General features: G+C 38.2%; 1 protein-coding gene across 3 annotated transcripts in view; it reads left to right on the top strand.

Annotated features, from left to right (window-relative positions):
- The window catches only part of DPYD (dihydropyrimidine dehydrogenase), a 365,990-nt gene that overhangs the window by 185,362 nt on the left and 164,147 nt on the right, over nucleotides 1-16,481 (top strand). For all 3 annotated transcript variants that reach the window (XR_012629947.1, XM_074877213.1, XM_074877215.1), the window contains one exon: nucleotides 5,916-6,131. Coding sequence is in view for 2 of the 3 variants with exons in the window: in XM_074877213.1 (XP_074733314.1) it covers nucleotides 5,916-6,131 (216 nt within the window). In the remaining variant the exon portion in view is untranslated. The remainder of the gene's footprint in view (nucleotides 1-5,915; nucleotides 6,132-16,481) is intronic.

Genomic DNA, 16,481 nt, shown 5'->3' with positions numbered 1-16,481 from the left:
CCAGCTGTTAGATGAATGGGTTGCCCAGGGGCATTTATTTGGATGTGCAGCCCTTGTAAAATCTGGTTGCTGTGGTGCAGAGTGCTGTAATTTGGCAATTTACTTCACCAGTGTTTGAACCTGGTAGAAATTTTAATGACTGGAGGAGAGTTTGTCTTTTAAAGAAGTTATTTAGAGAAGGATGGTATTACCCTGATGTTTATAGGGGTAGGTGTGTGCATGCCTTTGTGCGCATGTGTGTGCACGCATTCAGTTCACAGCCCTGTATTCTGGAAACTTCCTATATCAAATGAAAAAACACCCTTACACACTATCTTATTTTCTCTCTACTGTGAGATTCCAAGACAAGCAACCTTCTTGTGATGTGGGTATCTGAATCAAGTACACATTAAATTTTAAATAAATACATTGATACCATCTATCCATTTGCATTTTACTTACAGGAATAGGTAGCCATTTCCAAAATCGCCAACTATCACAGAACCAGAATGTATAAATAATGCAGTCAGCCTTCAGCAAAATAAAACTATTCCATGGGATTTCTCAACCAACCCAAGACCATGTCAAAGACTGAAACTCAAAAACCCCATCCTGACTACTTGCAGACTGTTTGAACGGCACGCTGCTTGTATCCCAACCTACTCCAGGCAAAAGGCTAAGCAAACAGATGGGCCTGATATGTGCCCTGAAACTCCAATCACTGCAAGCTCTGGCACGTGGTCAAGTGAAGCATGAGATCCAGACTCAAGGACTCTCCAGCAGAAATGCCTTATGTTCAAAACTGGGAGTTATTTACAGAAGCTTCTTGGCTGCTCTTATGCTGGAAACTTTCCATCATTAGTTGCCTAAATATCTCCTGCCTCTTAACATATTCCTCCCACTATATGAAGCATAGGTTCATCTCAGAAATTGTTGCCTGCAGCTGTGTCAGGTTAGTTTCTATAAACATGACCAGTCAAAGCCTAACTAAGGATAGTTGTAGTACAACCTATTAGAAAATATAGTCAGTCTTCCTAGAATGGTTCTTTGCAAGTCAGTAGAGATTCAAACAGAATCAGCCCAATTCATGCAACTATCTACTATTCACAACATTTATTCAAGATTCAACCTTCTTTTGTTATTCCATGGATGAGGTAAAAATTTCTGTAAAATAATCTTGGTGATTTATTAGTGATTACTTAGTTTGGGCATTATAATGGCCCTCACTTTTGTCCAACGCTGACTTTATGATCTTGTGCCGAAGCAATATAGGCTGCTGTTCCCTTCTATGCCTCAGTTACCATTAATTTCTTTTTGATCAGTGAATGGGCTTTAATAATATAATAGTTATATTCAGGGTAAGTCACAATTATTGCAGGACTAACTTCTAATTTTCTATGCCTGCCTTGAGAGCAAAGACGTCTCTCCCATTGCGATTCTTCCAGTATTTTCTTCCTGGACCACTGCGCCAGCCTTAATGTTTCACTCCTGCTCTATTCATACACTTCCTTGTGGAGTGTTTTCCCATATGTGGCAGTCAAGCTGCCATCTTATTCTCACTGAAATTCCTCTTAAAAAGTGGCTTTTTCTCTCTGGTTCACAATAAGTTTTATTTAAATCTTTTTTTTTTTTTTTTTTTACTGTAATCTCCCCAGTGTGGACAGTTTCTTTTATATTTCTCCTAGGCTGAAATGTACATGATATGCTTAAAGAATAGAGGGCTGGATCCCAACTGATATAAATTGCACTTCACTAAGACGCTATTCAGTATGAATTTTGAGTACATCACTGCGTTATTTTGAACCAGTATTGTATATTTGCAATTTTTTCTTTATCTGTGCTGTCAAAAAATATATGGGCTTTGTATCTGAAGAGTATAGTTGTTGATTCTTTTATGAGGGTTGACCATTCTCTCATATTCCTCAAACATGCATGAATGTACCTTATTTCATAATCAATACCAGAGATGGGTGGTTCCCAGGAAGTCTTTGAAGCTGTTAGTTATGTTGTCTGCTTCTTTTCAGGATAACCAAAGGAAAAATTGAATGTCCCTTTGTTTAGCTAGAACAACATATGAAACATTAGCATGGATACGAGTAACAAAGCACCATTTGCAAAAAGGTGCACTAAATGCAAGTGCAGGAAACCTGGTATTTTAGTTCCTTACCACTGAGTAAAGCAGTATGTCTGTTCCAGAAGCAGAAAGCCAAAGCCAAGAAGGAGCTTAGAAAATCTCTGTCCAGCTGGACAGAGTCCTGAGCAACCTGCTCTACTTGACCCTGCTTTGAGCAAGGGTGTTGAACTAGATGGTCCCCAGGCATCCCTTCCAACCACAAACATTCTGAGATTGTATGAAATAACATATTTAACAAAGTTTAAACATATTTAACAAAGTTAAATAATGGATAATTGGAGAGAGGATGGAAGCACATGCAAGGGAGAAAAGATATGTTTTAACATCAGTCTTAAAAATAGAGAAAGCAGGAGTGAGATGAAAGTATTCATGAAAACTCTTCCAGGCAGTAGGATTTGTAGAGAAGGCTTTCTTTGAAAAATAACAATAATAGAACTACTCACTTTCACAGCCCGTCTTTGTTAAAGGCCCAAAAATGGAGTTAGTGCATATCACTGTGGTTAAGAATTTTCTCCATCTGAAGAAAATGAACGTCACAAATTGTATCATGTCTAAAGCTGAGTTCCTGTCTCTCAGCCCTGCACTACAGACTGTGCTGCTCTTGCCTCTAAGCATATCCTGGTTAGAGTAAGGTGGGGCTGCTGCATGCAGTGTGCTGGGGATTTTTCACCACTCTGTTCCAGTATCCAAAAAGTTGCCATGACTGGAACAATAAGTAATATTGTTAGCTCAGCTGGTTGGCACCAAATTAGAGGAAGAATGGGCCACACTTCTTGTCCTTTATTTTTAAAAATCTAGGGAAGAGTTATTATAAATAAACCCTTGCCTGCAGGCTTTCTTTTCCTATTTGTGCAATGTCAGGGAAATCCTTCATTATAAAGATGATTTTACTTTCAGGAAGCTATAAAACATTTTAGTTTGCCAAAAGTTTTGCTTTGTAGAAAACAACACATCAGGGCTTAGTAAATTTATTTCTTTTATAAGCATTGTGCTGAAAGGAAAAAACAGCAAAAAATAAATAGAGCAAAAAGGGAAGTGATAGGAAAGAGGGAGATAAATCTGTGACGATGTATAGCTACTGAACCTTCAGCTGCATCTTGCCCCAGTGTGTTTTTAAAGACTTAGTTTGTTCTATTGAAATCTTTTTTAGTCCTCCCAGTGCCACCTCCACCTGGGCCACCTCATCATTAACAAACCATTAGGCACATCTTGTGGTGCTTGAGTGTCTTGGGGTGGAATTGTTTGTGGTTTTGCTCTTTGTGAGGGAAGTTTGGCAGGAAGAATAGTTGTCTTTGCATATGGTTTGGGAAGTGCCTTATGCCCGGTTTGCATGATGGTATGCAGGAGGCAAGGCCTGTTTTTGCATGGGTGTATTCAACCACCTGGTTCAAAAGTCTTTCACTGCTTTGGTGGATTTTATTTTTTTGTCTTGTATGCAATTTGCTTTCTGTTTTATCACAGAAAGCTCATTTGGGGTCTCTAGGTAAGAATCACTTTCAAGCAACACTAATTTTAGGTGAGAACAACTTTTAGAGATTCAATTGTCCTGCTCCAGAAAAGAAACAATATAATGTAATTTAAGCTGCATATTAAACACTTAATCTGTCTGTCTGTCTATAGCAATCAATCTTTACAGATATACAAGCAATGAATAGTTTGTGAGCAATCCACAGACTGAAATATATTCACAGAGAACATTTGAACAATTCTGGATAGCAAATGAATTAACAAATAACTGCTTTCAAATTGGAAAATTAGGTTTATTACTCACATGTGCACATAGAGTGGAACTGGCCAAAAACCTTTCCATAAGTCTGTCTTTGCTGTCATTCTTACAGAATCAAAATCAAAGAGTTCAGTGAAAGAGTTCAGTGTATCAGTGTTGATTTCAGCAGATTTCCCCACTTCCAAATATGTAGGAGACAAAAAGTGCTAACATTTTAAAAATGCTTTAATTTCAATTGTGTGATCCATGAAGTTCTGTTTTGGCATTGCAAACAACATTTTGCAGTTAAAATTTTAGTTAAGTAAGACTGAAAAAGTTAAAAAGTTGAAATCAAACCCAAAATAATCAAAGGCCAATACTTCTTTTTTCTTTTTTTTTTTCTTTTCTTTTTCTTTGATTTGTCAGTTAACAAAAGCTTTTGAGATGTAGAGTGCCAGGCTGTTTGGTCTTCTAAGAACACAGATTCTTCTGGTGTAGGAAAACAGCCCTATGGAGTATGAAACAAAGGAAAGACTGAGCACTCAAGAGGGAGAAAATGAGGGATGTCTGGCTTTTTATAAAGTGTGGCTGCATCAGCTACTACCTGGGAGAGGTTGTGATACTGAAGGGAGTTTGGTGCCTGGTGTTAGGGATCTTTAAAACTTAGATTTTCTCAAAATGTCCACCATGAGGGACACGCTCAGGTCCACATCATTCAGGCTAGGACAATTCCACTGCTTTCAGTGCTTTTAAGCTATCAGAAAATTTGGCCCCCAAATGTATCCTCTCTGTCCAAGGAATGGGACCTTCTGGGTCAGAATCTGATACATGAGTCCAGGCAGTTCCAAAACAAAACAGACTTGTGAACTCCCAGTTTTTGAACCAGCCTAGGAAACAGAAGGCACTGAAACAAACAAAAAACCCCTCATCCCATCCATGCTTATTAGTTTTCACGGGGAAAAATGGGGTAAATAAGTTCCTTTAAAAAAACCCAGCTCATAAGGCAGCAATTTGTAAGTGGTTCAGGTTTTTACTCTTACAAAAATCTTCCCTTCACCTCCAGTAGTAGTTCTTTTGTCCTGCTGAAGAAATCTTCATTTTAACAATAGAAGAAACTGCTGTGATCTTATGCTGGGATTTATTAGGAACACAGACTGTGTAGGGCTTCTCTGTGTTAGAAATTCCTGCTTTTTTCTTTGTGATTTTATTGAGTCAGCCATCTGAGTGAGCAAAGATTTTAATTCTACCTACCACAGCCTGATTAGGATGCTGTTCAATATCCATATATGGAGAAAGATTTTCTCTCTCCAATTTTTACAGTATTAGATGCAACATTTACATGGAAAGCTTTTCACTGACTCTTCAGAGAAAAGGGTGTCTTTAAAATGAAAACAAAAGCGACTGTGGTGTCACAGCCATAATGCGTATACTGTGCTTTGAACCCAAATCAGAGTCTAATTTTAGTAACCCTTAAAGTATTCATGTTAATGCAATTAAATATTAAAACAGTAATGGTTTTGCATATGTTGATATGTATCCCATTGTGTAGGTAGATAAAATCTTTAAAAGGGGGGAAAAAAGGTGGAGGAGTTCAAAATATATTGAGTTAGGGCTGAGTGATCCTGCACATGGACGTCCTCTCTCATTTTTCACGAGTCCCTACACTTTTTATAGATTGGCACCTGGGAAGAAAACTAGAAAGGGTCTGTCTGTGCATACCCTGTTTGGTTTTTTTTTTTTTTTTTTTTCAATCTCGCTGTTGCTGGCTGCTGTAGGGATCAGAACTGGCTGTTCAGAATGGTTGAACAAACCTTTAGACTGAACCAGGCTAGCAGTACAGGATGTAGAATAACTGTTTCATTATTATTATTCTTCAATTATTTCCAGCATGGCATAGTATTTCAGCATGAATGTTGTTTCAACAGAAGATATGTATGCAAGTGTTTGAATGGTTTGCTGATTTGCAAGTCTGAACACATAATAGAATACTTAAACTTTGGGTTATTATATATAAATTATTCCCTTATCAGGGTTAATAATAAATTATATAAAAATGAATCAGCAAAAACTTCTGTGATTTTTGTTTGTTTTTTACAGTCCTTACATGGTGTTGCAGTTTCTACTGTTCCAGAACTACCACTCTTCTATACTCCTATTGATTTAGTAGACATCAGTGTAGAAATGGCTGGACTGAAGTTTCCAAATCCTTTTGGCCTTGCCAGTGCAACCCCTACTACTAGCTCTTCAATGATTCGAAGAGCTTTTGAAGCTGGATGGGGCTTTGCTGTCACTAAAACATTCTCCCTGGATAAGGTAAGGAAATATTTTAAGGTATATTTAGCATGTAACCATTTCTTTATATATTTGAAAAATCTGAATCTTTTGGGAATGTCACTATTAAATCTAGCTAGCATAAACATAGCAGGGAAGGCTATGGTACATTGTGGAGGTCAACTAGTCTGGGAGGTTCCAACAGTGCAGTGTAAAGGTTGACACAGTTTCTGGTTTTGTTTGCTGTTACATTCTTCCCTTTTATTCCCCAACCTTTTAATATCAGCCAACTAGTAAGGGTAATAGTCCTTTTTTAAAATATTGCACTGAAAATGTTTTCTGTGAGGGATCAGAATGCAAAGGGAATGAGTAACAGCTTTATCACACAAATCTTGAAAGGCGGCTTCTATGCCAAGGACTGCCAAGATAAGCCATTGAAATTGAGTTGCATTTGCAATGTGATAATGTGGGTGTAAGCTTGAGGCTGGGTGGCTAGTGGAAGAGAAAGATGGAGGCAACGTAAAACAAGCCTACGGAGGGAAGAGTAGTTGTGCTGAAGGTTTGTAGTACAGTGACATAAACCTTCAGTAACATGTAGCGGAAGAGGAAGGAGTTAGAATTAAGTCTTGAAGGCTACAGCTCAGTGTGGCACCTAAAATAAAGCATTCTATGTAGATTTAAAGTGTGTAATTGCTTGTTTGACCTGAGAATTGCATTCAGGATGGGTTTCTTATTACTACATTCAAAATGGCAAAATGAAACTGAGCAAGAAGTTTAGACAATGAAAGAAAACAACAGTTTTGATAAATGTATTGTAGAGAAAAGAAACAGGATTTGGACTGGGATGTAGATACAGTTTGACTTGCGAAGAGAGGAAGAGGTTCAAAGGTAAATCTTTAGGCATAGGCCTGAGTAACAGTATGAATAACGGCTGTGTGTTGTCAACCAGTGACAAACAGTAGTGTGGGCTGAAGAGAGCTCTTGAGATGAATTTGGAAACAAGGGGCTTTTATTCTTGGTTTGGAGATGGCATGTAAAAGTGTACTGATGGATGGAGACCTTAGCAGAAGAGAAAAGGTGGATTTGTTACTCTCCCACCTCTACATGGGTAAGTACCATAAGTGAATTAACCTTAGAGGGTGGTCCTCGAATACGAGGAAGGTCTAAGGAAAAAGTGCTGTATTGCTACAGTATACTGTAAAATATGTCAGACTGGCTTCTTCTGTCACTTGCACATGAAGTAGTCCTAAGGAAGTAAGTGTTCCTCTGGATTGCAATGGATATTCCAATCGACTTCACAGGGTTTCTTACTAAAACACTTTTTAGAACATAAATGTCATTCAAGTATGTTTACAACTGACTTATGTGTATAGCATACCGTCAGCTGTAATTATTCAGTGCCTAGGCTAAAGTCAACTCATAGCAAGTACTGAGATGTATTTATTTATCAGTTTTATTGCTGGTATGCTCACAGTCCTGCCAGACTGCACGTTGATTACTGTGTATCTCAAGAGCTAAACAGACACTGGCTGAGTTCCAGCTTGGGTGGGAGTTCAGGAGGAGAGACATGCATGTTGTGGGAAGTGATGTTGGTACTCCACTAAGCAGCAGACTCTGAGTCATTTTTCAAATGGCGACTGCAAAGTGTTCCACTGGATGCCATGCTCTGGAGGTGTGACTCGGAGATCTTTCAAGTGAGAGGATTGCTAAAAGCAAGTACCTTGAGTAGTCATAAAATGTGATTTTTTTGTTAATATTTATTGCAATAAGATGCAAAATATTGCAGGTAGTATTTATTTTAAAGAGAAGAAGTTCAGAAAAGTGCTTTGGATGAATTCTAGTCCTATTTATTTTAAAGAGAAGAAGTTCAGAAAAGTGCTTTGGATGAATTCTAGTCCAGCGATCATTATTTCTAGCTAAGCTTTCTTCTAGAGTTTGGTAGGAGTCAGTAGTCTTTCTCTGGTTCCCAAACTCTTGAATCATGTATTGCTGTGTGCAATAGGAGTGTGTCCCACCCAAGTACTACCTAGTTTTTCTACTTCTGTTTTCCCAGTAGTGCATTTCCCACAGGTATTAAGCCTTAGTATTTGTGACATCATTTGAGATGCTTGGCTAGGAGATGCTGCAGAAATAAAATTGCTTTTATTTATAACTAGCATGGTAATTAATGCTACAAAAAGAAGTATTTCAAATAGGAGGAGAAGCTCAATGAGGTACTGCACGAAGACTGCTCTTGTTGACTTAATGCTAAAACAAGGAGTTGGTAGAGAATTTGGAATAATATAGGTTGGCATAATGTGCTAACTTTTTTTAAAAAAAATACTTAGCTTCTGATTATGTAGACATAAATCTTGTGCAGTGTTCAGCAGGGAGCAGAATGCTCTCTTGGGCTGCAGTACCTATAGAAGTAGAGATTTCAGACTGAGCTGTCCTGCCCAGCTAGTTACAGCTAACTGCGTAACAGAACCAGGAACAAAGATTTCCTGATTTAAGCCTGCAGAGTCAGTGGGAGAAGGCAGAGCTGCTCCCCAGACAGTACAGTTCCCAAGAGTGGAACAGCTTCTGGGAGGAAGGGAGCTCACTAGACACATTTTTAAGCAGCTGAAGCTTCTCCACTTCAGCCTTGATTGTAGATAATACAAGCAGGATTCTGTGTTCATTCCTTATCTCCTCATTTTATCTGTCCTGGTTAGGTTTAACTTGTGAGCTTTCTTCTTATTTGCAATAGTTAAAGGCCAAGCATAAACTGCCTGTGTGGCAATGGGGAGGTTAGCAGCAGGAGAAATGCTCCCTCTTCCAGAGCCAATTACTGAAGTCACCACTGTGTTCAGTCACTGATGGGGAAACCAGTGACTTCCCTTTTGACCATGAGCATCCATTGGCACTTTAGCAAAAGTGACTGATGCAGGCTAAACTTGAGTGACATATAGCTAGTGAAAAGCATGTACAGCCTAACCACAGATTTCCATGCATTAACTATTGTGTGATGGAATAAGATCAGAGAGAAAAGCAGGATAAATCTTGGAAGAAAGAGATCCAAGGACAGAGATAAAAAGGACTGGAGATCTGTGATTCTCCTAAGACAGAGGATTCATTTCATGTGAACTTTTCCCTCTTTCACTACCTACCACCCGAAACTCTTCTAAAATGCTAGACTAGGGATCCCTGCAGCCCATGAGAGGCCATACTTTCTTGTATGGGGGAACTTTTGGATAGCAGTGCTGCAGTTCTAGCCCCTGGACCGTAATTTACTCCCCCAGTCTTCCCAACTCTCATCTGTCTTGGCCTCACCTTGAAAGCATCACATGTTGCCACAGAGGGAGTTAGCATAGCACTGTTTCGTGCTGTGCTCGCTCCCTTTTCAAACACCCACATACTTTGCTGCATAATTGCCTTCATGACAACCTGCGTAGCATTTTCTGTTTGTAGGGTGAAGATTTCAAGTCTGAGTGATTCAGCAAAAGTTTGTTCTTGCATACTACTGTACTATTGTTGAAACATAAAAAAAGAGCTAACATGAGAAATAGCTGGAATTCCTTCACAGTATTTATACCTTAAAGTATACTGTACTTTAAATATTTTAGAAGGCACTGGGTCTTATAGCATAATGCAAATATTAATTATAGGGTACTGTACCTGTATGTGTCTGTAGGTATCTGTGAGGGGGAAAGTGACTTGTAGAATTTTATTTACCTAATAAAACACCTTTGCACAGCTGCTTTAGTATCAAGTAGATTTGATTTTTTCCAGAAATGCGAATAACTGCTTTTAAAATGGACTATCACTAGGAGAGACAAATGGTAGCGGAATAAAAATGTCCCTTCGCACACCTTTTCCTACGTTCATGTCTTCCCTTTTTGACTGCAGGATCAATAGCTCATTGCTCTGTTGGTTCAAATAGTATTTCTGTCTTACTCAGATAACTCTGTGCCGCAATGTATTATTTGTAAATTCTGTTGGCAAGCTATTGAAGGGAAATGGGGGAGCTGCATATCGTAGAGTCCACAATAAATGAATACCAATTATTACTTCTTTCAGAGCTTAGATGAACAGAAAACTACCTGCAGAATGAGAGATACTGCATTAATTAAACAAATAACTGAGTGGGATTTTTTTAGTAGAAGTGTTATACAGAGCTGGTTTATTACTTAGAATTTATTAACAAATATTGTTTAGTACACAAAATTTGCATTAAAAACTGTAATCAGAAAGTTTGTATAAACATAGTATCAAAATAAGTCAGACATCATATGAAGTGTGCACATCTCTATACCATATCCACTACAACAGTGAGAAGTTTCTAGCAGAAACTGGGATTTTATCAACTGAATTCGGGCTTTGTTGTTCTCTCACTGCATTGTATGGGCTGCTTAGAAAGAAGAAAAAAACAACTGGAATAGCAGAAATGTTTGCTTTGATTTTTAGATGCTTCCTTCTAAAATTTAATTCTGATTAATCAGACACATCTGTCTTTATTCTGTTGTGACATGCATTGATTTGTGATGCTGTCACTTTCAATAATGTGGAAACAGTTGCCTTTATTATGAGAACTGGCAGAAATCAACATGCAGACTAACTTTATTTTTAATCTTTAATTTTTTTTCATTATATATGGAGCAAGTTGCATGGATGATTTTAAAAACAAGGCTACAATTAAAAGTAGATAAATTTGAACTAAACCATAGTGGAAAAAACTTTGTAGTCATAATATATGTTTATACAATTCACTGATGTAGATTTTACACTACATTTTCAGAACCATTTCTAAATTAAAACCATTGCTGGTAGAGAATTAATTAATTTACCCAGGATATATCACATTTCTATGTGCTGTTATTACAATATACATATTCAGGCTCCAACTAGTTTCCTCTCTGTACATTTGCACTGTGTGCACCTCGCTTCATAATTGAAGGTGGTAAAAAAATCATGGTACAATGACGCATTGTTTTCCATAACATTAGTATTTCACAGAAGTGAATCTGTATTACAAAATGTATATTTTTGTATGGTATTACAGCATAGTAATTTAGATTAAACTAGTTATAATTTATGGTGCCAAGCCAAAAAGCTATTTAAGATGCATTAAAATGCAGAACCATGACATTTGAAATTCTGATGTTCTTAATATGACAAAGGTTATTCTATGGAGTTTTGCTATAATATGAAATATTAATATTTCAAAATACAGTTTTGATGAAGTACAATTTGCCTAGCTTGCATATGATAAAGAAATTAAATGCTTACCAAGGGAGTTCAGTGAGAATTAGAGCCCTGCCTGAACATCTGCTTGAAATGTTATTATCCTGTCCTACTGACAGCATCGCTCCCTCATTGTTTTTCAAGATTGACAGCTGAATATTGTACTGATTTCTGCAGGAAATATGTTTAGGTGAACTTTGTTTCATTTTTTAGGAATTTAGAACATGCTTTTGATTTCCATCCTATAATTTTTTTTTTATACTTTTGACATTTGTAGATGCCAGATTGAGGTCTAGTATGCTGTAGCAAAGATAGACCATTGACTTGCAACGAAATGCCAGTTGATATCTCAGTAAACAGAAATATTACTATTCTTTATTGTGTGGTCTGTATGAAAGCTGTATGGGCTTTCTTTTGGGAGACAAATGATCAGATTGTTAATGTCAAATATAAAAAGGACTGTTTGCCTTTCTACTAAATAACATCAGACAACTTTTATTAGCTACTTTTTTTGAACAGAAAAATGGGCATTTTCCAGGACTCCTTAGCATACACCACTCTCTGAGTTAAAATATTTTTTGGTTTTAGAAATGTTAAAATTATTATTATTGGTCTTAATATTCTTATGAGAGCTTTATGTATCTTACTTTGTTCTATATTTCTGAAAGAATTTTAATAAGAAACACCAGCTTTATTGTTCCCCAATTTTTGCATTTCTAGATCACTGCATAAAATTAGCAAAGTTTAACAGGGAAAGTAAAAGACTATTGTTGGGAAATGCATGTAATGTAATTATTATTTTTTAAAATGCTTTAGCTGCAACATTGTATTTTACTTGAGTATTTTTATACAGAAAAAGTTATTTGGCTACAAAAAAGGAACAAATCATTCTGTGAATCTGAGTAATTGGCAGGAAGACAAATTTTCCTCCTTTTTCCTCAAGAAAAAGTATTTCTCTGATATGGTCAACTTAAGGGACAGATCTCATCTCTACTTAGTTTTACCCTATCCCTGACCGAGTATAAAAAAGCTGGAGGCTAATAAGTTTCATAGCTTCAAAATTCCTGTCTGAGGAACTGGAGAAGATATCTTTGACCATTCTTCCTCCTCAATCTGTACATCTGGGGCTGTAGGGGCATGGCAGATCTTCACACTGGAGGAATCCCGGTCTGGAGAGATGTAGCACAGCTTGAACAGCACAGTGAAAGCAGAGAGGCCAAAGAGTCTGGAACTGAGTGCTTTAATCAAGTCATTACCGATAAGCCAAGTCCCTTCCTACCACAGCTGAAGTCTGCACCAAGCAGATGTACACCTTAAATTGTTGCGGGTGTGCTTCTTGACACCCATGAATTTGCAAGTGAGGTAGTTTGGACCATTTTAATAATCTGTTTTTACCATTAGTAAGTCTGGTTATTTTGGCCAAATAATACTTTGAATGTTGAATATCATGAACTGCCTTTTTAAAGCAAGAGATTAACAACTGTCTGTAAAATGTCTCTCTTTGTGATTGTATTTATTACTTTAGAAATGTAAAACTTTTTACAAGTACATGATAAAAATTAAACCTCTGGGCAAATGTTTAGTTCCGCTCTTCCTGTAGCATTAAATATTGCAGAAATTCTGCATTTCTTCTGCAATGAGAGCCACAGTACAGAGTCTCTCATGGAGAAGTCTGTTATCTCAAGGCATGGAGCACAGTGTGAGAACTCGTCAGTGGAAGACTGTGCTGGTTTTTACTGGGATGGAGTTGATTTTCTTCATAGCGGCTGGTATGGGGCTGTGTTTTGGATTTGTGCTGGAGGCAGTCTTGATGGTGCAGGGGTGTTTTTGTTCTTGCTGAGCAGTGCTTGCACAGAGTTAAGGCCTTTTCTGCTTCTCGTACCACCCCACGGGTGAGTGGGCTGGGGATGCACAAGGAGTTGGGAGGGGACACAGCCAGGACAGCTGACCTCAACTGACCAAAGGGATACTCCACACCATATGGTGTCATGCTCAGCGTATAAAGCTGGGGGGAGAGGAAGGAGCAAGGGGATGTTTGGAGTTATGGCATTTGTCTTCCGAGGTAGCTGTTGTGCGTGATGGAGCCTTGCTTTCCTGGAGGTGTCTGGGCACCTGCCTTCTGCTGGGAGTGGTGAATGGGTTCCTTGTTTTGCTTTGCTTGCATGCACGGCTTTTGCTTTGCCTATTGGACTGTCTTTGTCTCAGCCCACGAGTTTTCTCACTTTCGCTCTTCCGATTCTCTTCCCCCATCCCACCAGGGGTGAGTGGGCGAGTGTCTGTGTGATGCTTAGTTGCTGGGTGGGGTTAAACCATGACAGTTGTTTTTTGGTGCCCAACATGGGGCTCAAAGGGCTTGAGGTAATGACAGATTTGATTGGAATGTGCTAGATCAAATTTGTAGCTGTTATTACTGTTTAGCTATTAATTGGCAGGTTCCTGTGGTTGTCATGAGGCTTGCTTGCCTCACTGTATATTAGTCTAGTGCTCGTTAGTGGTGCTTTTTTGCTTTCTCTGCTTGCTGTTCTGCTTATCATCTTACTCTGCTGTGCTTGGGAACGTTTTGATAACAGCAATGGTGATGCGCCTGGGCTGGCAGATGACCAGGGCATCACTGCTGTTTCTGTGCTGCTGTACTGGACAGGCTGGAACTCCAGTGTGAAGGGACTGTGACCTGTGGATGAGTCCATGTGGGAGCAGGACGCCCTGAAGCATCTGTGGCTGTGAATAAGTCTGCACCCAAACTGGTACATCTCAAAGTCTTTGTGGCTGTGGTTATGTCTGTGCCTCAGCAGGTATACCTCTGAAGGGATTAGATAAGTCTACGGTGGACTGGATAAGCCTATGCTGGAGAAGGTACACCTCGAAGCATTGGTGGCTGTGGATAAGTCCATGCTGGAGAAGGTACACCTTGAAGCATCAGTGGCTATGCACAAGCTCATGCTGGAGTACCTCAAATCGTGTGGCAAAGAGAGATCTGTCATGCAGTGATGTGAGCATTGAGTCAGTAAACATCATCTGTGCTAAAGGACAGATTTTTGCAGAGGATCAGTAGGATGCTTTCCATATTTTCTCTTTTCCTTCCATTCACCCTCATGGAGCAGAGCGAGCTTGGCTGTAACTTTCATGTCTTATGCTTCTTGAACTCATTTCATAAATTCCATAGAGTCTTTAAGCCAGCAATGACATACCTTCCTCAAGGTTGGACTCGAAGCTGGCCATCAAAGGTAAAACTAGATACACATGCAAAACTGGTTCTTGGTAGGCTACAGGTTCCTCAATTATGTAGTTGTCTAAGGATTCATTTTCTGTTCATCTGTTTGTTTTTTACAGTGTTTAGAGATTGTTTCTTTTTCATGTCTTTTTTCTGCTGGAGCCAATAGTTTAAAACAGTAGAGCAACAATGCACTAACATATACAAAGTGTGAATTTGAGCATTAACCTTAATCTTGAATATTTTCGGCTAAAAGATTTGTAAACCAGTCTTTTAGGTAGTTTTTAATCTGAAAACTGTTGCATATTTTAATGAAACTCATTGTGCACTTAGAGTGGCATAGCTGAGAAGCAGTTGCAGTGAAATTTGGAAGAGCATAGATTGCAATACTGAATATTTTGCTACTTAAGCTTTTCTATAAAAAATAGATGCCAAAAGTAGGAGTGTTCATTGCTGCTCAGCGTAATATGTGGTGTTCTGGAAGTGACCAGTAATGGTGAGATGTGATTTCTATTCGTAGTGCAGCTATTAGCCATCCAAACAAAATGGATGCAAATTTTAGAGTTGGCTAAAAATCTGAACAGTATTCCTTTTTATGTTGAAGAAGCTGCTTTGCTCTTTACTACCTTTGCTTTATTTACCTCATTCTTCTGAAAATACCTACAAATATTTAACAAAAGAGAGACAAAGAGTGCACACATGCATGATTTTCCAAAACTGCTGAGAATCTACAGGTCTTAATGTACTGTATCTGAAGTACTTCACCTTTTTTAATATTGCATCCTAAATAGGATTCTAAAAAGCAAATATGTAACATACTGGTGTAAAATATTATTCAGATATCAATTTTTGTAGTTGTTTTGTATGTCGTTGGAAGGTTGTTGGTAATCTTGGCAATACCTCAAATAATTTTGTGTCAGAAAGGAATTCAGCCAAAAAGGCAGTTTCAATGTAAGCTAGAAATTACCAAGTGTAATTCTGAAATTTAGAATTTTCACACTTAAGTTTCATTCTCAATTCAGATTTGTTGCAAACTCTTTTTAGTATTTTGCTTTCTTCAAAACAACCGACTGCATATAACTTTAAGTGGCGTTAATGTATTTAATAATTTATTAGACAAAATTGTAGTATATTTTTATTAATAGTTATATTTAAAAATGCCTATCCAAGAAAATCACAGCATAAGGCCATATGTAACATTTTGAACTTTTCTTATCACAAATGACATAAACTTGCCTATTTTTTTGAATTGTCATGATGCACTTTAATAGATAACCACAGATGTTCAGGAAAAAAATTAAATATTTATTTTGCCATTATATAATTCAGAAGTTTCCCTCCTGTCAAGTCACTGAATCCCCCCCTCCCCATTTTGTTAAGTGCATGTGTTAGAGTTTGGGTTTTTTTCCTCATTTTCACATTTTAATGATAAGAAAATCCAGAATGCAATCGAGACTTCAGTAGCTCTACTGAGATACTGAAGTGGAATAAAGGAAAAGTGGTTTTTATGCTTCAATTGCTCTAATTTACAGTTCAGCATCTTTGCTGAGGTCTGCATTCATTGCTGCGGTCAAATGTTGGCTTCTGCAAGAGTCTAAGTGACACTTTGGGACCCCACCTCTGCCCACTAACATTATCAGGCTGCAAATGTGTTGGGGAAGACATGCTTCCAGCATCATGCCTTAAGCCCCGGTCACCAGCTAGTTGTTTCTTGCTTGAGCTGTGCACATTAAGTGGCTGCCCTGCTGTTGGATGAGTGCTTTTGCCCATCTCCACCAAGAAAAACGTAAGAGAGCTGAATCTTTGGCCTATTGCCCAAAGATTCCCGGTTGGACCATGCAACCTTGCAACATGTTTGCAGAAACGCAGTCCCAAATTGACTCTACATTGACACTCTTACATCAGTGTAAGCATGTATGTGGTGGTGTACAGCTCATGTTAAAAAGTTTGCAGACATAAGCTGAAATGATATAACCAGC

This window comes from Strix uralensis, chromosome 8 (genome assembly GCF_047716275.1).
Source record: "Strix uralensis isolate ZFMK-TIS-50842 chromosome 8, bStrUra1, whole genome shotgun sequence".
NCBI lineage: Eukaryota > Metazoa > Chordata > Aves > Strigiformes > Strigidae > Strix > Strix uralensis.
The sequence above is the reverse complement of the archived record's forward strand: the minus strand, read 5'-3'. Positions and strand labels throughout refer to the sequence as shown.